The sequence below is a fragment of the Pleuronectes platessa genome, chromosome 17, assembly GCF_947347685.1.
Source record: "Pleuronectes platessa chromosome 17, fPlePla1.1, whole genome shotgun sequence".
NCBI lineage: Eukaryota > Metazoa > Chordata > Actinopteri > Pleuronectiformes > Pleuronectidae > Pleuronectes > Pleuronectes platessa.
The window spans coordinates 22,286,741-22,309,897 of record NC_070642.1 but is presented as its reverse complement, the minus strand read 5'-3'; the positions used below and the strand labels follow the sequence as shown (position 1 = coordinate 22,309,897).

At 47.0% G+C, this 23,157-nt stretch overlaps 2 protein-coding genes across 2 annotated transcripts in view; one reads left to right on the top strand and one right to left on the bottom strand.

Annotated features, from left to right (window-relative positions):
* Positions 1-143: 143 nt before the first annotated feature.
* On the bottom strand, positions 144-17,187 carry LOC128459952 (serine/threonine-protein kinase D3-like). The gene is given in 21 exon segments (XM_053444922.1): positions 144-211; positions 214-316; positions 506-591; positions 693-960; positions 1,046-1,144; positions 1,238-1,399; positions 1,498-1,604; positions 1,732-1,804; positions 1,919-1,971; positions 3,748-4,024; positions 5,397-5,474; positions 6,021-6,144; positions 6,259-6,439; positions 6,567-6,644; positions 6,836-7,028; positions 7,438-7,451; positions 7,763-7,924; positions 8,112-8,243; positions 9,395-9,533; positions 14,959-15,584; positions 17,057-17,187. Coding segments are annotated over 20 exon segments (2,694 nt in total). The 5' UTR covers positions 15,256-15,584; positions 17,057-17,187.
* Positions 17,188-19,568: 2,381 nt separating this feature from the next.
* Positions 19,569-23,157, top strand: part of cnksr3 (cnksr family member 3) — a 9,363-nt gene continuing 5,774 nt past the window's right edge. Inside the window, 2 exon segments of the mRNA XM_053444797.1 lie at positions 19,569-19,819; positions 21,517-21,692. Of these exon segments, the coding sequence (XP_053300772.1) occupies positions 19,708-19,819; positions 21,517-21,692 (288 nt within the window). The 5' untranslated portion in view covers positions 19,569-19,707.

Here is a 23,157-nt window from a genome sequence, read left to right as displayed (position 1 = left end):
ATGAAATGCATTGGAAAATCCCTCTGGAGCTGATTGTCCTCATCGTGAACCTGACCAGCGCGTCCTGGTCACTGTCCCCTGGGGGGGGGGGGGGGGGGGGGTCTGCTGCTTCATCGTGGGAGGTGTCCTGCCTCCTGCCGCCACTAGGGGTCCTCCTCCATGTCGTCCAGGTTCGGTGACATGATGAAGTGTTTGGGGAAGGGCAGCCCCCCTCGTCGGCGTGCTCCTCCCACCGGGCGTCGTCACTGTCGTGGGTGATGTAGCGCTCGCCGCGCTTGGTCTCGAACTCCCGGAGGTCGAGCCAGGTCCGGTAGTCCTGCGGGGGGGCGGGGGGGAACGAGATGCAAACAGTGAGATTCAAACCCACAACCTCGTATTCAATCTGTGGTCGAAGATCTCGTTTGGTTCCGAGATGGAGAAACATGTGAACAAGTTAAAATCCTGGATCACTTCCTGTTGCAGTGATTGGTTACCTGCAGCCAGGGGTGACTCAGCGATTTGTTACCTGCAGCCAGGGGTGACTCAGCGATTTGGCCACGCTGTAGCGCTTCCTCATCTTCACCTGCAGCAGGTTGTTGATCAGGTCTGTGGCTGTGAACCATTAACAGAGAGTTGATCATTAATGAACAGATGGTTATAGCTCGTGTGACTGCGATGTTCTTGTGAGCGGTTCCTTGGCTCCTCGGTCTTACCCGGCTTGGAGATCTCCCTCCAGGGGTTGGGCGGGTACATGAAGGCGGCGTTCTGGATCTGGTGGTCGATCTCCTCGTCTTCGTTGAAGGGAAACGTTCCGCTCAGGCTGACGTAGACGATGACGCCGACCGACCACATGTCCAGGGACCGGTTGTAGCCTTTGCTGCGGAGAACCTCCGGCGCCAGATAAGCCGGCGTGCCGACCACGGAGCGGCGGAAGGACTTCTCCCCGATGATGCGAGCGAAGCCGAAGTCACAGAGTTTCACCTGGAGGAGAAACACACGAGATGATGAAGGAGAAACCAAAGAACCAGGAGACGGGGACCAGAGCTCTCGGAGGATTGGGTCGAACCTGAGGAAACGGTTCTGCTGAGGCCAGGAGGACGTTCTCCGGCTTCAGGTCACAGTGGACGATGTTCTTGAGGTGAAGATGTCTGAGGGCCACGAGGATCTGGAGACACAACAGCTGGAGCTCGTCAGCAAAAAGCAACACACACAATTCCATGAAATCAAGTAAATTCACAAATGAGTTTCTGTGCTCGACCTGTGTGACCAGGAACTTGGTGAGACGTTCAGGGAGCCGACTCCTCTCGCTGGAGAGGATCATCTCCAGCATGTCTCCGTGGAGCTTCTCCATCACCACGAACACCCGTTCAGGCGTCTCGAACATGCACTCCAGGTTCACGATGCCCCGATGCTGGAGGTTCTGTCACAAACAAAACCAGATCTTTAACCATAATGATCTCATCTGTGAACATGGGATCTAGAATCTTCTTCTTCATCTGGACGGTGTGTGTCTGGTACCCGGAGAACCGCCACCTCGTTCCTCAGCTGACTCTCCTGCTTGGTGGGAAACCTCATCTTGTCGATGATCTTGATGGCCACGTCTCTGCCGCTCTTCCTGTGTTTCCCTGCAGAGGTCGAAGGGGAAGAGATCCAGAAACGTTTTACCATCTTTAGAATCTTAACGTATTGAGACCCAGAGGAGAACTCCTCTAGAAACAGAAGCAGTTTGATTCCTCTGGTTTCGAGCCTCACCTCCGTAGACGATCCCGAACTGTCCGGAGCCGAGGACGTCGTCTGCGAAGATCTGATAAACTGAACTGATGTCCTGAAGAAGAGATCAGATTCAGAGAGGAGTCGATTCAACTCGTCACAAAGAGCAGAGTCACATTAATAAATACACAAATTAATAAACGGTAAATTGCTGACATATGTGACTCACCACATTTTCTTGTACCTGGGAGTTGGACACTGATATGCTGATGGAAATCTCCTCTGAGGGAAACAAAGACAAAACAGTAAATTAATTTCTCTTCCTCTTCGATCTCCAGAAGCTTTCAGGAAAGAATCTTTTCTTACAAATCACAGTTTAACATGAACATATAACATTTCTCTTCATGTGTCTCTTCTCCTTGTCATAGTGATCCTATGAATTATTATCCAAAGAGTACAACATGTAAATTCCTCTCAGTAAAATGAAAAGGAAAAGTCCAGCAGGGACGTGAGGGGCTTTTATTTTGTTAACCTCCAAATCATTAAAATCTCGAGATTTCCAGCCGAGATCAAACCGACACGTTGTTGGTTCGACTCCACATGATAGAGTCGGGGGGGGGGGGGGTCGAGTCACGCTGCTGCAGCCTCCTCAAATCCTCTTCCAGGTTTCACCAAAATAAAAGCCTCTGCTTCCTGTCCCCATGTTTACTACGAGCCTCTCACGTTCATCCAGCCCCCCCCCCCCCCCCCCCCCACCCCCCGGTACGAGAGAGAGAGGAAACCTGCTGCCGAGTTTCCACTGATGAGCTGGTATTGATTTCAGATCGGTCGGCCCGGGATGTGATCGGGTCACTGCCCGGCGGTCGATTCCCACAGTCTGATGGAGGTGGACGCACTTCTGATATCTGGGTCACGGGTTAGATCACGACTCAGAGAGTTTACGTAACTTCACGTCTAACGATGAGACGTGAGCATGAATCAGAAACACTGATCAACTTCTGTATTTTCTCCTCTTGTGGTTTCACGTGATCGTTGTTTGTGTTGAGACGGTTACACAACAACAAGCTGTTACATCATCCATCCATTAACTTATTGATGTGCTGGGATTTCAATAACGAGTGAACCTGAAGCTGGACCTCGAATTCTCAATCTGAGGACATCGTGCAAAGTGCAACTATTTAAAGATGAGCTCCGTCACTAACGCTAATGGTTATTAATTTAATACCAGGACGTCCATTTAGTCCTTTACTGCAGGAAATCTCATTTTGTGGTGAAACTTAAAAGACACTTTACCCTGAAGTGAATCCGAGGAGATGAGGCGGAAAATCCTCTGAAATCCCTTCAATCACGTTAAAATGACAGCGAGTGTGTGTGTCTGTGTCTGTGTGTGTGTGTGTGTGTGTGTGTGTGTGTGTGTGTGTGTGTGTGTGTGTGTGTGTGTGTGTGTGTGTGTGTGTGTGTGTGTGTGTGTGTGTGTGTGTGTGTGTGTTTTTATTTTGAAAGCTCTCCACCGACAAATCCACACGACCATTAAAACACAAAAACGTCCCCGAGTCTAATCTGATTCCAGAAATGATTAAAAACCTGCGACAGCTCCTCTCCTCTAGTCCTCTAACTCGAGGAGTTCCTCAGGGATCGTCTCTGGGTCACGTTTCATTTTCTTAACGCGTCCCCAGGGACACATGACACATGACGCAGGACACGTGTGGGGACACTTCATATCTCCGTTAGCTGTCGGAAGGGAAGTGACCCGAGGTCGACCCGAACAGACCTGAGGACAGTTTGACCTGAGGCTAAACGGGGTCGACCCGAGCAGAGAGAACAACAGATCAATTAATCCGATCTGCTGGTGAGCAGTCGAGGTGGAAAATGAATTTATACTAAAACTGTGATTCAGAACTGAACCCTCTGTGTTCTGGATTCAGCCTCAGGTCCTTCAGACCCACTGGGGCCTCGGGACGGATCAATAATCCTGATTCTTGTATTGATAATTAATCTGGAGTGAATCTCTGTCTTCACGTCTTCAGAGGTGAAGTCCTCGGGGGGGGGGTTACTCACTGTGGTCCTTCCCTTTGCCGGGCCCGGTGCCCACGCTGGCCGTGGGCGTGACGGGCATCAGGGCGTGGCGGATGGCCTTCTCCCAGCTCTGGCCCACGTCCCGGCCCACACCGGACGCAGCCAGGACGGGGTTGTGGTACAGGCCTCCGTTGTTCTCCCCCACGTAGTACACCATGCTGGCCGTGGTCACCTCGCAGCAGTGGGGGTTGCTGCCGGGGGGGAGGAGGCTGAAGTCCTGCGCCGGCGCCACCTGCAGGATCTCGGACAGCGGGATCTCCTGAGCAGGACAAAACAGGAAGTGACATCATCAGATTCACACAAGTTCAAAGTCTTCAGGGAAACGTTCCCTCCCTCCTCACACCTCCTCTCTTTGTTAAACTGGGAAACTCGTTCAATCCCAGTGTTTCTCTTCCTTCCTGATCTGGCAGACTGCCCCCCCCCCCCCCCACCACCCCCTTCTTAAAAACCCTGAACCCTGCCAGATCAAACCAGATCAAAGAACGACTCTGTGGTGTCATCTGAACTTCTTGTGTTTTGCCAAGTTTGTACCAGCAACCAACCACCACCCCCCCCCCATCATCATCAATTCATCCTGTGATTAAAAGCCAGGACGTGCTTCAGGCGCACGGCGGCGGCACAGGGGGGGGGGGGGGGGAGATCTGTGGCGGTTTCAGGACCCCGTGCCTCTCACTTTCTCTTCAAAGGACGGTTTCCACTGTGCTTTGTGGTGAAGGTCAGCAGGTCGCTGACGGCACCAGCTGAAACGAGGCGGAGGACGAGGGGGGGAGAGATGGAGGACGAGGGGGGGGGGGGGGCGATGGAGGACGAGGGGGGGGGAGCGATGGAGGACGAGGGGGGGGGGAAGCGATGGAGGACGAGGGGGGGAAGCGATGGAGGACGAGAGAAGCAGCTCTGACCTGAACTCACCATCGAGCTTCACTTCATGTTTCAGAGAAAAACAAAGTCTGGAAAAACAGATTCAACTTCAGCTGATCTGAGATCAGTCGAGGGACAAGTAATCATCAGTTTAAACTCTGAGTCCAGTGATGATCTGTATTTCTCTTCATGTAAATGAAACCTACACAGACTGTAAATAAAGATGGCCGACGTGTCTCCACTTCCTTCCACTGTAGAAAAATGAAGCCGAAATATCTGAGGCGTGCGCCGCCATCTTGGACCGATGACATCACTTGGAGTCTGTGCAGTAGTGACCTGAGGTCCCACCCACTCCTCTACCTGACCAATCGTGAGTCAGTCTCAGCTGTCAATCATCACCTCAATAACTAATTAAAACCAAACTTAAAACCATTTGTTGAGTTTGGTCCATGTCCCGTGTGTGAACATGGAGGAGGTGGGGTTTGTGAGCTATACAGCAGCCAGCCACCAGGGGGCGATCGAGACGCTTCGGCTGCATGATGGATGAAACTGCATGAAACCAGCAGCCGCCAAATGCCCCCCCCCCCCCCCATGAGGGTTTTTTCTGTTGTTTGTACATTCAGAGTCAAACATGAAAAGTGACGAGCTCGTGAAAACGTTCTGATCCGATAGAAACTCAGAGCGTCACCGTTCGAACCCGACTCCCTCACCCCCCCCCCCCCCCCCCGCCCCGTTCGGCCGAGCTGAAACCGGATCCAGCCGGTCCCTCCTACCTTGTAGAACTTGGCTCCACTTTCATTCTGAAGCAGCGTCAGGCTCTTGCTGTCCAGCCTCCAGTAATGTCTCTTCCTCTGCAGACACACAACAGACAACACACAACAGACAACACAAAACACACAACACACAACACACAGGTCACTAATGAAGCTAAAGAAATTAAAGAGGAAATGTGTATCTGCAGTGTATCATTTGTAGATTAATGTTAAGAACATTGTTTTCAAATTTAAGAAAATCTAGTTAAGCCCAAAATGCTTAATGACACATTAAAGTTAATATGAAACAATAAGACTGACTTTTGTCATGTATATTTAACATCTTATTCTGTTTAATAGGGTAAATATTTAATATTAATATTCATTTTGTGTGTATTTTTGTTGCATGTTTTAATATTAAAAACAGTTTTCTCACCAGTTCCCATTATATTTCCTTTAAAATGTAGATAAATTATAATTTTATTGATCAGAAGCTAAAAACTCATATACAATAAAAAGCAACACATTAAGAGGAAGAAATAGAACAGAATATAAATGTGTGTAACATGAGAATGTGTGTAGATGTCCCAGCAGTACAGCAGGTGTGTATTTTAACATGTTGTGTGTTTTCTGTTTGGCTCTCACCAGGTTGTCGCGGCTGGTGAAGTGAACCATCCACCCCTCCTTCACCACCGTGGAGCTCCTCCTCTTTGTGTGTTTGATGGACTGAACCACTCGCATCAGGGGGATGTTACTGCTGGTGCACGGGCTGCGTCAACACAAACAACACACACTCACTCACACACTGAGTCCCTTCTGAAAGCAGCTGAACTTTATCAAAGTTGTGATAAAGTTTTGTGAGCAGATGCAGGGTTGTCGTCACCTGATGGCTCTGAGCGTCTCGTCGTCTTTCTCGCCGTCCGTGCCCGTCCCCTCGATGAAGAACAGCTTGTCCTCGGGGGTGGACTCGTCCTGGTCGTCCATGCTCTGTCCTCCGTCGCTGTTCACGTCACAGTTGTCCACCTCCATCGTCGCCTCGGAGTCCGGACTGGGACTGGCCGGTTCTGCAGAGTCGGGAAACAAAAAACCCTTTTGATCCAAACTGAAGAACCAATGAAGAGTTCCTCTAGTGACCACTAGGGGACAACCTGACGTTAACGGGTCAACTCCTCCAACGTGAAACCAACTCACCTCCGTTGAAGTCGACCTCGCCCAGACAGTCCCGAGGAACTTTGGCTGCACATCTCTTGTGGCAGTTAAATTTACAATCTGAAGAAACACAACACACACGTGAATCTGATGTGTCGAAAAAAACAGATCAGCCTGAAGGCATCATCTTGAGAACTTTGAAAAACAAGCAGCAGATCAAACTGTAATGACAAGATCTTCATTCACCACCGGAATCCTTCAGAGAACATCTTGTCATTTCAGATTCTGGATCTTTTCAGCCGAGTCGTCACCTTTGCACTGCATCCCCTGGCGGAACAGGCCCTTCAGCAGCCGCTTGCAGAACTGACAGATGGTGGGACGAGTGTACGTGTGCACGGAGAAGGTGTGAGGGACCTTGACCCGGCCCAGGACCATCTTCTCCATCCAGATGGGCCGGCCGCTGAGCAGGGAGTTACGCTTGGCGGCGCCCAGGAGGGGGCGCTGCTGGGGGGAAAGAGGAGAAGAATTGAGTGTCTGATTTGACTGGAGGTGAAGTTCAGTGGTTTGTCCTCCAGGGTTTTATTTCTGTGAAGCACTGAATGAGTTGTGTGTCATCAGCGCAGCAGTGAGAGTGCACGTTGTGTTTGTGGATGAGGTTGCCAGGGGGGAAGGGGGGGGGGGGGGGCATATAGATGGATAATATAATGTGACCAAAGATTGAACCCTGAGGGACACCATACTTGGTTTGAGACGCCAGAAGTAAGGGAATGATTTATCATTTCATCAGAATGAAAAGGAGCAAGACTATCCTTCAGTGTGTGTGTGGGTGTGTGTCTGTGTGTGTGTGTGTGTGTGTGTGTGTGTCTGTGTGTGTGTGGGGGGGGGACTAGTTAGTCGGTTGCACAACCTTTACATCTGCTGCTGAAACTGTGTTTTCACTCGTTCTGTCAGAAATGAATCAAACTTTCACTTCGCTAAAAGAAGAAACTCATCATCATGTGACTGAAGCTGTGTTAGAAACCTCCAGGGACCAGGATGCAACAGTCACTTCAGTGAGAGACGCACTGACCGGGTTGTAAAGGTCGGGGGCGGGGCTTGAACCGAACTGAAGAGACTTTGAGGTCAGTTTATTTAAAGTAGACGTGAGAGGAGCCACTAAACTTCAGAGAATCATTTAAATATAGAACTGTATGTTAGAGACAAAGCTTTTCTCTTGTGAGTCTCAGAGAGTAATGAACCCACCTCCTCCGGCGGCGTCGGGGTGAACTCCGTGGACGGAGGACGAGCGATGGACATGACGGAGCCCGGCAGGGACACGTTGGACAGGCGCCTCTTCTTCACGCCGCTGCAGTTGTTGGGGATCTTGAACGCACATCGCTTGTGGTAGTTCAGTCCACATCCTGCGGGGGGGGGAAACGTCAGTCAGGGGTCAAACTGGGAGAAGACTGGGAGAAGACTGGGAGAAGACTGGAGCAAACCAGAGTCTGCAGCACCAGGGATTCTCCTGTCTCCCTCAAAGCTTCACACAGATCCAGACCCTTTGAGCAGACCTGGTATAAACCACCTGGAGCTTCGGGGGAATCTCACCTTCACACTTGAGGCCCTGCCGGACGAGGCCCCACAGCATCTCCCCACAGTCGTCACAGAACGCCGGCGCCTTGTAGGAGTGGACGTACAGAGCGTGAGGCCGGATCTGGAAATCCTCGGCTGTGGCGAGAGCTGAAATAAAAAAATACAGAGAAAGTATTTTTTAAATCCTGTTTCTTTACCGATTCCTGGAAATGATTTCAGACGACTTGTTTTGAATCGATCCAACTCAAGACTGAACTTTTTAATTAACGTTTCAGATGATGGTTTGATGTTGGATGAAAACACTATTTGTGATCAGTTGATGAACTTTGAGGAACCGGTTGAGTTTGAGTTTCTGAGTTCACACTCACACCTCTTTGCTTCTGTTTAGACTCAGTTGATCTGTTTCTCACGTGTTTGGGTTCCACTTGTTTTAACTTGTTTTCTTTAGAACATTGATCTGAGTTCTCCTGTTTGTTTTATTGTCTCTGCTTTAAACATCAGTCGCCTCGTTTCCCTCTCCTTCAGTTCAATCACCCATTTGAACTTCATTATTTTCACCTCCTTCAGTAAATTACTTTACTTTCACCACCAACATCTGGATTCATGTTGCCCCCGTGAGGTCGTGACATGTTTTCTTTTTCTTTCCGGTGTTTCTATACGTGAACACAGTCGTCAGACGGATCCTCTGTGGAACCAGAGGAAGCATCAACAGCTATAAAGAAACACACGAGCAGAGATGTGCACGTCTGCAGCAGCAGCAGCAGCAGCAGCAGGAGGGGGGGGGGGGAGGAGGAAGTGGTCGTGGGTTTGAACCCGATGTGGTTCGAGGTGCCACTTTGTCTTCCTCCTCAGCTGCCGCCGCTGTGCCGAGCTGTTGAGGTGTCAGTTTAAGGTTTTACACCCAAACCCGTCGTCACCAGGCAGGAAATGATATATACTCAATATTAAGGTGGGGGGGGCTGGGGGGGGGGGGCAGAGTGATCCCCGGCGACGCTGCGGTGGACGAAACGAGATCTGAGACGTCTCCGGCCTCAGAGCTGGAGGAAGGACACAGAGGAAGCTGAGAGGAAGTCAGAAGTCACTGATTACAGATGATTATGACAGAATCCTAGAAGAGTTGTAGTATTATAATTTTTCAAAATATAAAGCCAAAACAACTCTCAGCTTCAGACTCTGAACTTAAAGACTTTTAATCACTTGTGAATTAGATTTTCTGTTGCGACGCACACGTGTGACACTGATCCAGGATCAGAGGTTTACTGAAATGAGGTTTATCAGGCAAAGTGCTGGTGACTTACCGGAGAGCACCACCTCCACCAGGTCGCCCTCGTGGATCTCCTCCGCACACGTCAGCCGCTGCAGGATGTTGTCCGAGCTCAGGTCGTGACGGAAGAGCAGGATCTTGTCGTACATCCCGAAGAATCCACATTCTGGGAACTGAGGAGGAAGAGGAGGAGGAAGAGTTACTGACAGGGAAAATGGTCGAGTGACTGAAGAGGCTGCGTGACTCCACTTTCTGAACAGAACATGTGACACAGGAGCTTCTGGTCACATTATTAATCTGTCTGAGCTGCTTTATGTGTATAATTCTAAATGTTGGAAGATTTGAATAAATTCTTTGGTCACAGCTGAAGACACGAGAGTGAAGTGAGCTCCTCTCACTGAACAATGTGACGTTCACTGTTAAACACTTTTCACACAAACAGTGAAAACACGAAGCAGAAGACAACAGGAAGTGAGAGAGCTGTCGTCAGGCTGAGTGGAGATGAGGAAACACCGACGGCTGAGAAACAAAGACATCAAATCATGAAGGTGAAATAATAAAAACTAGAAACTCACACTTCTCTTCAACAGAAACAAACTTTCACACCCTCGTAAAAATACTTTGTCTACTTGATACCTGACAAATCAAAGAAACTGTCAAAAAACATCTGATCTCACAAACTTAAAGAAAGAGATGAAAGTCAAAATCAAAGAAACGGACGGGGGGGGGGGGGGGGGACAGAACCTCATCGGCAATAGTGATTTACTCTGTAATAGAAAGTAATGGGATTACTCCAGAATGCCAACCAATCACGAGGCAGATCACATTCATGTCAGTCCAAATTAAACCATGACTTTGAGAGAACTTAAATTTTATACGTCATAATCAGTGTATGAATACTTTGTGAGGCGACCTCGGCGACCTTTGACCTCTGACTACCACACTCTTATCAGCTCATCTTTGAGTCCAAGCAAAACGTTTCTGCCGAATTTGAAGTGATTCACTCAAGATGTCCGTGAGGTATCACATTCAAGAGGCTGAAGACGGTGACCCCTGACCTCTGACCTCTGAGGTCATCTGGAGACATGGCGCTCGGCCTTGTTTCCCTGAGGCGACGAGTCGGAGTCTGAGGTGAAACAATCAACCCACTGATCAGAGCATGTGACGTTCACTGAGACTTTAAAAGATAAAACACAATATTAAAACATTTCTAAACAACCATTAAAATGAAGGAAAAACATTTAATAAAAAGTCTGTTATCTAGTTTATGTATTTCATGTATAAATCGACAGTTCGACCCGAGGGTGGCACTAAACGTCCTCCAGCCTCCTGACCTTTGACCTCACATAACAGATCGTTATGTCTCTCTGTCCTCTTCATCACTTTACCCTTCGTCTCAGTCGAGCTCGTTACCGAACGTTGTTCCTCTGATGGAACTCATGATTCAGAGAAAACCACCAGCAGCTCAAAGCCTGACGCTGGCGACTGAAAACAATCGTCTGTTTATTCAAAGATCAGATTTTCTGGTAATGTTGAGGTTTTTCTCTGCAGCTCATTGAGCTCAAGTCACAAAGAACCTGAAGAGAACATGTGAGCTCCAGTTCACGTCTGGGTCAGTGTCTGGGATTCCACCGGCTCACATGGAAGTTAGAGAAGATTCTGAGAGTGAAGTCGTTATTTAATGAGAAGTATCTGAGTATAAAGTTGTGGTGTGTGTGTGTGTGTGTGTGTGTGTGCGTGTGTGTGTGTGTGTGGTGGTGCATCTTCTGCAGGTGGAGCAGCTTCCTGCCCTGAGCTGCTCGGTGTCAGCAGGATGTCAGCAGAGTGCAGGGAGCACGGTGCAGGCTCACGACAGGAAACTAAGCCGACAGGTGACGAGGCACAAGCTGCTCAGGTCACATGAACACACACACACACACACACTCAGAGAAACACACACAGACACACACACACGGACGGACAATCATGAATTATGACTGAGGCCCCGTCACTGAAACCCTGCGGTCATTCCCCCTGTGGCTGCACCGTTCAAACAAACACGTCGGAAACACAAACACACACACACACACACACACAGACACACACACACACACACACACCATCATAAACCCAGGATTAAACCCGAGGAGGAAGGAGAACGGCTCCAGCTGCAGTGACGACTCATCTGGTCCTCGTCCAATCACGAAGCAGCCGGTCGTCAGCTGCTTCCGTCTCTGAGGTGAGAGTCCAGTTAATGGACAAGAGTGTGTGTTTAATACACACACTGATCCTCTCATTTATGGTTAATCCTCCATTAACCAGGCTTAACCTCCACACACACACATATACACACACACGCGCACACACTCACACACACAGACACACACACAATCCAGTTCACGTTCTCTGACTCTTCACCGGCGCCGTCACCAAACTGAATCCAGATTTCTGACAACTCGCTCCGGCCTCCAGGCGCCGCGGTGACCTTTGACCCCTCCTGCAGGAGCTGGAGCCAAGAGAGGAGGGGGGGGAGGGGGGTGTAATCTGTGCAGCACTCATGCCATTATCAGAGGGACTAAGTGTTCATGGAGCCCAGTAATCCTGGTTCTAAAAGGGACAACGACACACTAACCTCACAAATACACAACTGCAGGAACTTTATGGATGTATATGTTTTTATGTATGAATGAAAATTACATCATCATCACTACTGGGAGGCTTTGATCCAGTCTGGAGCGCACGTGGGACACATGGTAAAGGATTAGAGCTGCAGCTACCTGTTGTTCACCAGGCGGAAACACAACATTGTGTTGAAAATAAGATATTCTCTTATAAATATATATTACAAGGATGTGGCCTTTAAATATGTAATATGATTACTGCTGTTGACCCAGATGTGTGGCAGTTTTTATGAGCAACAAACAGGAAGTTACATCACTTTGTGTTTTCTCCAGACATCGAACATCTGGACCGGCAGCGACGTGAAGAGCACAAACACATCGACCTGCCTCATCTTCTGCTACACAACACAAACGTCCTTTCAGCGACAATAAAACTCTTCAACTGTCGAGCTGCACGTGTGCACTGGGCCCGGGGGGGGGGTGGAAGGGGCTGATGGGAAACGACCAGCGCTCCTGTTCTCCTCCAGCAGGAAACAACAGTGAACGGTCAAGGTTGTCTGAGCGTTGTGTAGTTTCATTCATGTTCTTTGTCCCAAGGCTGACAGATTGCACACACACAGACACACACATACACACACACACACACAGAACCACACTATTTTGCTTTTGGTTATTGCAGCACAGTTCTTGAACAGAGGAACCTGTCGCCTCGTTCAGGGGATTTATTAAATATGCTCGTCATCAGTTCTAGAGAAACAGCAGCTGCTCAGGTTCCAGGACATAAAGAGTCGTTATGAAACCTGAAGTGATTTTATGACACATGATTTGGTTTCAGCTGTTTGACACGTTCAGGATCAGAGCTTCTAATCTGACGAGACGACAAATGGAGGCTGGAGAGTTAAGCCCGGATGTTTTAAAAAGTTAAATGATGGAGAGTGAAAGTCAGACGGACGCTGTTAATGTTCATTAATTCAACATCTCACATAAAAGAGAATAAAGGTCAGAATTAATCCTCAGCATCATTAAAACATCAGAGGAGACAAATCCTGCAGCGTCTGGGTTTATTAAATATACTAACAACACCGGCTCGATTCTTAATTACATGCTTCAGTCTAATGTATTAGAACGTTTAATAAATGGTTTTATTCTCCTGTTTAACTTTTGTCTTTCACTTAAGTTCAAAACTTTCAGTTATTTTGTTAAATGAGGAAAAAAAGAAAAAAGTTTGAAAAGGAAACTCGGCCTGAATAACGAGTTCTAAACACTTTGTCTTTAAACTTCAAAAATCAATTAGTGAATTAAAAACAAACCCCCCCCAAAAAGTAATTGTAAATAAATGTTTACTTCAAAGGCATCAAAAGAAGTTATAACACGAACTATGTAAACTGGAGTGAGCAGGTTTCAATACGACTCTTTGTAAATGGGTCGAGCGACCATTCAAAAAAACCACTGACACACCTCTCTCTCTCTCTCTCTCGATTTTTGATGAATTTAAGGACAGAGGAGCAGGACAAGTGTCCCGGTGTCCCACTGAGCAGCTGAGGATCAACTCGAGTCTCGAACTTTGTCTGTTTGTTGAAAACAACGAGGCTGAACAGAGAAACAACACAACGAGGCTGAACAGAGAAACAACACAACGAGTCTGAAAGAGGCTGAAACACTGAGGGAAGAGTTTCCTCTGTGTGTGTGTGTGAGTGTTCAGCTGCTCAGTGTGGGGACCTACGAAGGACAGGAACTTCCCTAACAGCCCCCCCCCCCCCCCCCACACACACACACACTCTACAAACACAACCACACACTGAGCAGCGAGGTGACATAACAGCAGTAAATCAGTAAATAAGCTTCCGTCCGCCGGCTCGAGCCTCGTGATGTGGACACAAACGGAGGAAAGACAGAATTCCAGTGGTGGCGTCACGTCTCTAGCTCCGCCTCCAGCTCCGCCTCCTGCCCGTCCACACACTGCAGGGGGGGGGGGGGGGGGCTCCTGCTGTGGGCTGTAGCTCAGCTGAGCGAGTTAGCATGTAGCTGTGATGTCAGAGGCTATCAGGCTCATGTTCTCGTGAAAACAGATTTGTACGATATCTTATCAAAGGTTTCATGACGTGTACGACACAATCAGTTCGACTACACAAACCTAACACAACATGAAGGACACTCGTTTGTTCTGTATCACAATCTTCATTCTGTGACTGGATCCCATCTTTACTTTGTGAGTTATTACAAAGACGTCCTGTCGACCAATGAGAGAAGCCATGTAAGGATCTAACCTGAATGTGAACTCAGAGTCTCTGCACAGAGCAGAGTGAGCAGAGAGGAGCGAGCTCGTTTCGTTATGATCTGAGATTTCACTTCCTCTAGAGCGACTGGACTCTGTTCCACGAAACAGAGACGTGAGCTCGGTTCCACTCAGTGATCAGAGGGAGTTCCTGCTACACGACGCACAGCTGGGAGGAAACACAGAGCGCTGACGCAGCGGCGACCAGGAAGTGACCTTCCTGTGAAAAGACGTTTCCTCCAGCGAGCTCGAAAACACGAGGCTGTGAGGAGAGGGGACGAGGGGACGAGTGTCCAGAGTAAAGTGTCCCCCCCAACCAGTGGATGTCCCAATGATCGATCAATCAATCAATCAACCAATCAATCAATCAATCAACCAATCAACCAACCAATCAGTCAATCAATCAATAAACAAAACAATCAATCAATCTTCTCCAGCAGATTAAAAAAAATAGACGTTTCCTCCAACGAGCTCGAAAACACGAGGCTGTGACGAGAGACGACGAGGGGACGAGTGTCCAGAGTTAAGTGTCCACCCAACCAGTGGATGTCCCAATGATTGATCAACCAATCAATCAATCAACCAATCAAACAACCAATCAACCAATCAACCAATCAATCAATCTACTAAAGACGTTTTCTCATAATTCTCACGTATTTCTTTCATCTCTCATTTTGAAGTAATGTTTCGTAGAACATGAAACAGATGATGACCTCAACGTACCTTCTGGTCCACGATGGAGCAGACGAGCTCCCTGACAGCGGGGAGGGAGTGGTCTCCGGGGTCGAGGGTCACCGTCTCCCGGGTCAGTCCGATCTGCAGCAGGAAGGAGACGCCCTGGATGGAGCCGCGGGAGTTGGTGCGGCTCGGGGCCGGCAGGCTGCCGTTGGACAGGCGGGCGAGGAGGGTGGCGGGCGGGCTGGGTGACGGCGAGGGAGTGGGCGGGGCCGTGTGCTGGGGGAGGGGGGCGAAGGCGCGGGGCGAGGCCGGCGGCGGCGGCGGGCTGTTGTCGGCCGACATTGGCAGCGATCTATGACGTCGTCCAGGAGGGAGAAAGTTAACAACATCCAGAAAGAGAAACGTTCGTAAAGTTCGATTCCTCCGATTCAATCGTCAGCCGAGCGTCTCCTGCGACCTCCTCGGCCTCGAGTCATAATCCTCACCAAATAAAATCCTGCAAGAAAAGTTTCCTCTCACTGTCGGACATCTTGGAAAAAAGAAATGAACCAAAAAATGAATAAGATCAGTGGAACAAGAGTTTGTGATCCTCACGCCCCCTGCTGGAGGAAACTCACATGTGCAGTCGCGGTGAGAGATCGCAGCAGATCTTTAGTTTCTGTTTTCAGCGTCTGAGGAGAAGAAGACGAGTCGTTAGAGAATCCATCGCTCAGGTTCATCTCCTCGTGTTGTAGTACGGGCTGTGACCAACAGGGGGCAGCAGGACCACGTCAACAGGAAGTAAGATGCTTGTTCTCTTTTTTATTGCTTTACCTTGCGATGTTTTTTTATGGTATAAACACGTGAACTCAATTTTAAGTCTTAGTAATAACTCGGAGTCCGCGGAAATGAAGGTACCAATCGAACCAATCGATGATCAGTGATAAATAATGTTAACTCGACTCACGTTACTTTTGTCACAACTTTTTATCCAAAACAGATGTTTTTATGATTTAACACTTAAAGTTATTTACGTGCCTATCACACCTTTGTGTTGTTTAAATTCTCCAAACTTATAAATATAACACTCGTTGTGTTAAGTGTTCCCAACACAATCTGACTTCATATATATATATATAATCTAAAGTACCACAAATCTAATCTAAAGTAGCACGAGTCTGTGTCCTGCTCCGAGTTCTCTGAAGCTGTGAAATACAGAACATGCAGTGCTGTGATTGTGGAAACCTGTTTTTCATACATTAGTATATCATAAATCATCTGAATTGATTCAAAACAAAGACAATGTTGGATTTAATAACTTTGAACTGAAGGATGAAGACGTGATCACGATTTAAAACTCCAAAGGCTTCACTTGTGCCGCTGACTATTTGACACGTTTCCTTTGTTTAGAACCAAAAGATGAATATTGTTCAACTTTCAACACTCGGTTTATGATTCAAACACATTTTAAGAGTTTGATTTCACAGGTTGTTTCCTCCTGAGACTTTACAGACGACCACGTGCACCTTTAATATCTTACTCGTCTTTTATAACTTGTTTGTTTCTTGTTGTTTTTAGTGTTTTCTTGGCTTGTGAAGCATTTTGTGACTTTTGTTGTTGAAGGTGATAAATATAGAAAATAAAAGTTTTATTGTAGTGATAATTCTCCTCTTTGTTTCTTTACCAGCAGAGAAACTGCAGATTTTTAAGTGAAAACTCATCACATATTTTTACTTTCTTCTTGTTTCTGTATATTTACACAAATACATGTAAAATAAACTTATATATTTACCTCATTTGTTTACAGGCAAACAGGGAAATATACAGTTTTAATGGAATAACGCGTATTTTAACAAATGGGACTTTATGTGACTTTTAACCTGGTAAGTTGTATATGATGTTAGTTTCTTATTATATAGTTATATGTCTGTAGTTATATGAAAGTTTCTACAAACTACTCAGCTGAGTTAACAACAGAAAACAAGATGAAATCAACAGTAAACTTTCAAATGAAGTAAGAAAACCAATAATCACGATGACTCTGCACATCTGTAACGTATCTCTGCGCGGTCACATCTGGATCACGGCTCATAGATTCCAGATGTTCTCATTAGTTCGCACCTCGGGCAGTGTGAAGCTGCCGGTGGATTGGAAGTTTTCTCACCGACAGAGAGGCTCGATCCTCGGTCACATCCCCAGAGGACAGGCCGGGTCCTCCGCTTCCATCGCGGCTCCAACCAGAGGAAACCGTGCGTCAAGCTTCCATCCAGCGGAGCCTCGCAGCGCGCGAGCCCAACCTCCCGAGCCCGGGCCCGGGTTCGCTGCCCGCCGGCGGTCGGTGCTCCGGGTCTGGAGGAGCGGGGAGGACCGAGCAACGGGTCCGACTCGGAGACTTTATTCCCGGGTGAGAGTGAGAAAGTTTCCCGGAGCTGCAGCTTCATGAGGATCCGATTAAAACCAGAACACAGCCAGAGAGCCGCGGAGACACTGAGAGGTCTCACTCCGACAGGAAACCAGAGCACCGCACCACAGGCGGAAGTGAGGAGGAGCACACGTGTCAGAGAAGAAGTTATAAAGTTTATTTAGGACTAATTCTACAATAAAAACAAACATCTATCTATTCATAAAAAGACTCAATCAAAAGTAATTGATGAAGTATTTTAACAATGAGATTATTCTATGTTCTTTAACATGTATAATGTAATATGTCAAGTATTACATGTGATTAATATATAATCATGATCATTTGTAAACCTGACTTAACTTGTTTCAACGTGACTGGTGGAGTTGATGGTTGATCAGAATCTAAACAATAGCTTTAAAGCTAAGCAATGTAGAAATGCTCTGATATTATTTGTAATGTAATGTAATGTATGTATGCAAATGTGAAGTATAATATATAATATATATTATATTGTCTATATATATTTTCCAGGCATTGATGTCATGTCATTCTCACATTCTCACATTTACACAGAGCATCTCTGTGCTGTTGATGTTCTCTGTCACACATCATTCACACACATGCTGAAGGAGTCGGGCATCGAACTGGTGACCTTCTGGTGCTGCCATCAACCACGAGAAAATGAAAAAAGAACATGTAAGTGAATAACTTCAGTGAGGTTCCACTGGTGTTGGATCATTTATGTTGGAAAAGTAAAGTTAAACTGGGACTAACGAGTCGTCTGTCCATAGACGATCTCTGCTTCGGTGCCTTTTCATCACATGAAGCTGTGGCGCCCCCTCCTGGTGGAAACACTCCATCACATAGAGAAGCGTGTGCCAGATGTGGAGCCTCCGACCTCCAGCTGCTGAGAAACACGAAGAAGAAGAAGAAGATTGAAGAAGAAGATTGAAGAAGAAGAGTTTCACTTGTAGTTTCACATAGAGAATCTTCATCACGTCCAACTGAAACCAACAAACTGAGAATCCTGCACCGTCCATCTGTCAAATATTAAAACATCTTTAAAAAAAACGACAACAACAACAAAAACAAAATAAACAAACAGTGACACATTTCAATGACTTGTTTGTCTTCGACCAACAGCCCAAATAAAAAGAATGAAACTTTAAATTGACATTTCCACTTTATACAATACAACTGACCGTCAGTCATGTGTTTCTGGGACATGTGTGTTCATGTCCGGTCAACAGGGGGCAGAGTTTCTTAAAGAATCATCTGTGATAGAAACATGTGGACTAATTGATACAGATGTTTTAAAACAGAGTCGAGCTGAAGTCTTTTACTTCAGGAGAGAAGTTAAACCACAACTACTCAAATCGAGTTTTGAGTTTATTTAAGTTGAAGTACAACAAAAAGTAAACTGCTAATTATTAATCAATCTTTAGAAATTAGTTATTTTAAAAAACTTATAAATATTATATATTATACACATGACATCCACCTAGAACTGTTAACTTGAACTTGTGTGCTAAAGAGTTTATGAAAATTTGCTCTGGGACAGAACAAAGTTCTTTTGATTGAAGACTAAGAAAACACACAGTGTTTGAATAAAGTTTATATTCAACCAACAGATTAATTTAATCCTTCACAGCCACTTGTAATGTTTTCTTCTGCTTCAGCTTCTGAAAACAAAGACTTAAAAGATCATTTTTAATCTTCAGTCAAATCACAACAGGAAGCCACGCCTTCAAAATAAAGCTGCATTCATGTGCAGTCAGAAACATAAAACAAATTCCATGGTGACTGTGAATTATATTTGCTTCCAAAGTGCAGGAGACAAAGGTCACAAAAACACACAACATGAAGTATGATGATCACAGTTCTCTGGTTGATGCAACACCACTGACTATTTCATGGGATAATATTCAATAAGGTTTTTATAGAACCAAATCATGATACACATGATCTCAGGGCTCTTTATAATAAAGAGACCTTGACATATTGTAAATACTAATTATTGTTATAGAAGATAAACTCATGTGAACGTGCAAGTAGCAGTGAACTCTGCACAATGTCAGAAATACACAATTTAAATGATTCAATTAATCAGTCTTTATTTGTATATTTCCCACAGCATCTAAAGGCATCATTTAAATGCTCTTATGTGATTGGCGGAGAGGGGGTGGAGGGGCGTGGCTCAGGCTCAGGTAACCGGACACCCTCCTCACGCGCCTCTGTGCTCGTGCAGTTTATAAACTTTCCTGCACGAGAAGCGTCGGTCAGTGGTCGGTGGACCGTCCGCGCGCCGAGTCCGCGCGTCCTCGTGCGTTTCACCGGAGAATCATGCGTGATTAACGGATTATCAGAAACAGACCGAGAAGCGCGTGATCCGGAGAAAGTCCGGAGGAAACATGGAGGCTGTGAGCGAGTGGAGCCCGCAGCAGGTTCTGGACTGGATCCGAGGTGAGGGGGGGGTACTCCGAGTTAACCGAGTCAAAGTGCGTCGATTAATCGACTGGAACAGTTCATATAAATGAGCAAATAATATTGTTATGGTTCCTGATAATTCTTTGTGGAGTTTTAACAAAAAGGATCGAATAGCATTTAAAGAAATGGTTATATTATATTTGATATGTTCTACAGCCCAAATCATGATAATAGTTATACAATTTGAAGATGATTTATTAAATCATGATCAGAGTGAACTGCTGAATTCTGTGGATTTTAAATTATGGTCAAAGTTTATCAGCTGATGATTTTCTTCTTCTCTGCATCGCTTCTTCTGTCAAGTAAAAGTTTTCACACGTGATCAAATCAACTTTTTACTTTTGACACAAGTGACTGCGACACAATCTATTTCATTAAGATCGGTTAAAGTTATGTTTAAACCAGGAAAAGTGTGTGTGTGTGTGTGTGTGTGTGTGTGTGTGTGTGTGTGTGTGTGTGTGTGTGTGTGTGTGTGTGTGTGTGTGTGTGTGTGTGTGTGTGTGTGTGTGTGTGTGTGTGTGTGTGTGTGTGTGTGTGTGTCTCTCTCTCTCTCTCTCTCTCTCTCTCTCTCTCTCTCTCTCTCTCTCTCTCTCTCTCTCTCTCTCTCTCTCTCTCTCTCTCTCTCTCTCTCTCTCTCTCTCTCTCTCTCTGTGTGTGCGCGTGTGTCAAGAAGGTGTTTACCTTCCCAACTGGGAACCATCTGCTGACGATGGAACGACTCTGTCTTTGTTTCCCAGTGGCAGCAGCTGATTTATAACCTTCATATTCATGACAGCGTGTCGTTAAGTAATAAACCAGCTCGACCAGTTCGCTGCAGATCCATCAGATGTCAATCATAACCTGTAACTGTCGTTCAAATTCCCAGCAGCAGAGTGTGAAGCTCCACTTTGTCGTATTTAACTTTTTAACTTAATACGTCCTTGATTCTGCTCAATCTTCAAAAAGACATGTCCACGTGAGAAGAAGTGGTTTTTACATTTATCAAAAGCACAAACATCTGCAGCTGCTTCCAGACCTGCTCTGAAATCTGGATATTAACCCTGAAACTTTTCTGGAGCTTCTGTCTGAGAACAAACGTCTGAGTCAGTTTCTCTGAGACTTTTCTGGATCTTCTCTAAAATGTGTGTAACATGTCAGAGTGAGTCCATGTGAGGAACCAGCAGGACAATGTGTGGAAGCTTCCCAGTGAGCGAAGTGGACGAGGTTTCTAACACGAGACGTGAAACATGAAGAACACAAACATCTCAGGATGAAGAAGAGGAGCTGTACACGTAGAAGATGAAGACGTCCACTTGGAAACACGAGGAGATTCCAGATCTTCTGGTGATGAGGGCCGACGCCGGTGTGGACGAGCTGTAAACAACAACGGGACCCAGGAGCCGACTCTCTGGACCCTCTGGACTCTCTGGACTCTCTGGATTCTCTGGACTCTCTGGACTCTCTGGACTCTCTGGATTCTCTGGACTCTCTGGATTCTCTGGACTCACTGGACTCTCTTGTCTCTCTGGACTCTCTTGTCTCTCTGGACCCTCTGGACTCTCTAGACTCTCTGGACTCTCTGGATTCACTGGATTCACTGGACTCTCTGGACTCTCTGGACTCTCTGGACTCACTGGACTCTCTTGTCTCTCTGGACTCTCTTGTCTCTCTGGACCCTCTGGACTCTCTGGACTCTCTGGACTCTCTGGAATCTCTGGACTCACTGGACTCTCTGGACTCTCTGGACTCTCTAGATTCTCTGGACTCTCTGGACTCTCTGGACTCTCTGCCTCCTCCTCTCAGCCCGGCTCAGTTGAATCACCTCATGTGTCACGAAGCAGAAGAGACAATGAAGAGCCGAGTGTTTGAAGAGCCAGAGAACAGCAGCTCTTCACAAAGCTCCACCTCCTGCCGGGCGCGGGGTCAGAAGGTCACCGCCCCGCTCAGCCGGGGGTGATGGTGGCGCCGGTATGACCAATGAGAGAAGAGAGGTCAGTCACATGACCTGGTCTCAGACCTGGTTTAACTTAAACGTGTAAAATAACACGTGGAACTTAAAGTGATAAACTACAAACTTCAAGTGGAACTTATTTGACTCGGCTGTTTCATTTAGAGTGGGTCTCTGCCTCTGGCTATAGGAGGCCAGGGCGTGTGAGGAGTGTGTGTCTCTGTGTGGAGTGTGTGTGTGTCTGTGGTTGTGTGACAGGTTGTTTTCATGGTCGGTTCAGTCAGTCTGTAGTTTGATGTGGATCCAGAGGCCGACAGTCACTGATCTGCTGCTGCACCTGAACTCTGTGATATCAGAGAAACTGGGTTTATATCTGAGGAGATTGAGGGTTTAATGGGGCGTACCATTATCTCCTCTGGGGAGGTCAGGGAATGAGGGGATTGAACTCAGAATGAAACCCCAGCTTGTGTTCAGGCTCCGGAGAGAAATCCGTTCATTTTGATTTTACACCTGAAGAAATGATGGAAGATGCAGCTCCAGGATCAGTGACGTGAGCCCTGAGGCGTCTTTCCCTGTGACTGCAGTGAACTGATTGGACAGCTGCAGCTCCGAGGTGAACCCCTCGGGGATCGAACCTGCGTGTTGAGACAAGGCCACATACCGCTCTGCGTCTCCGGCAGGTGCAGTCAGTCACGTGACCACAGGCAGGTTCAGGGTTCGACTGAGGCTGGAAGAACATGAACATCACTCGTCTGTGACACGTCAGAAAACACACAGGAAACAGCGGCCGCTCCACTTGTCCACCTGTGACGCGCTGGTTTTTAATCGGCCACATTTCCTCCTGGGAGACCAGATCCCAGCAGATCCTCAGTGAGAGGGCGGAGTGTTTGTCCAGAGGGAGGAGAACCTTCAGACTGTCGCCTGAGGTCGTCCGACTGGCAGAGCAAGGCACTAATGTCAGGGTTGGGGGTTGAATTCCTATCAGAGACTTTCACACTGGAGAAAGTGAAGGTGTCGCTGGTTTTAAACACACGAGCACTTGTTGCCCTTTCGGTCCAGGAGTGTGATCCTGATGGAACTGCTTCTGGATCAGCGTTAGTCTTTATCAGTGAATCACAGGAAACAGACGGATCCCCCCCCCCCCCCCCGCTGGGCCACTTCCTGCTGCTTCCACGTCCGCGAGCGACTCTGATGTCGTTCAGGAGAGAGAGAGAGAAACGCATAGAGCTGCTAACTTTGAATTACTGATTTAAACATTTTAATAAATTTCAAGATAAATAACGACATGAGTTTTAATGTTTGTATCTGTAGAGGTTGATAGAATTTAAGAGTCGGAGAGAAACGAGGCTTCAGGATTCAACTCGTTGTGCTGGTCCAGGATCAGTTTGAACTGAGCAGCTTCAGGTTCGAGCTGCACAGCTCCTGTTGGTTTAGTTCTGTAACAGTG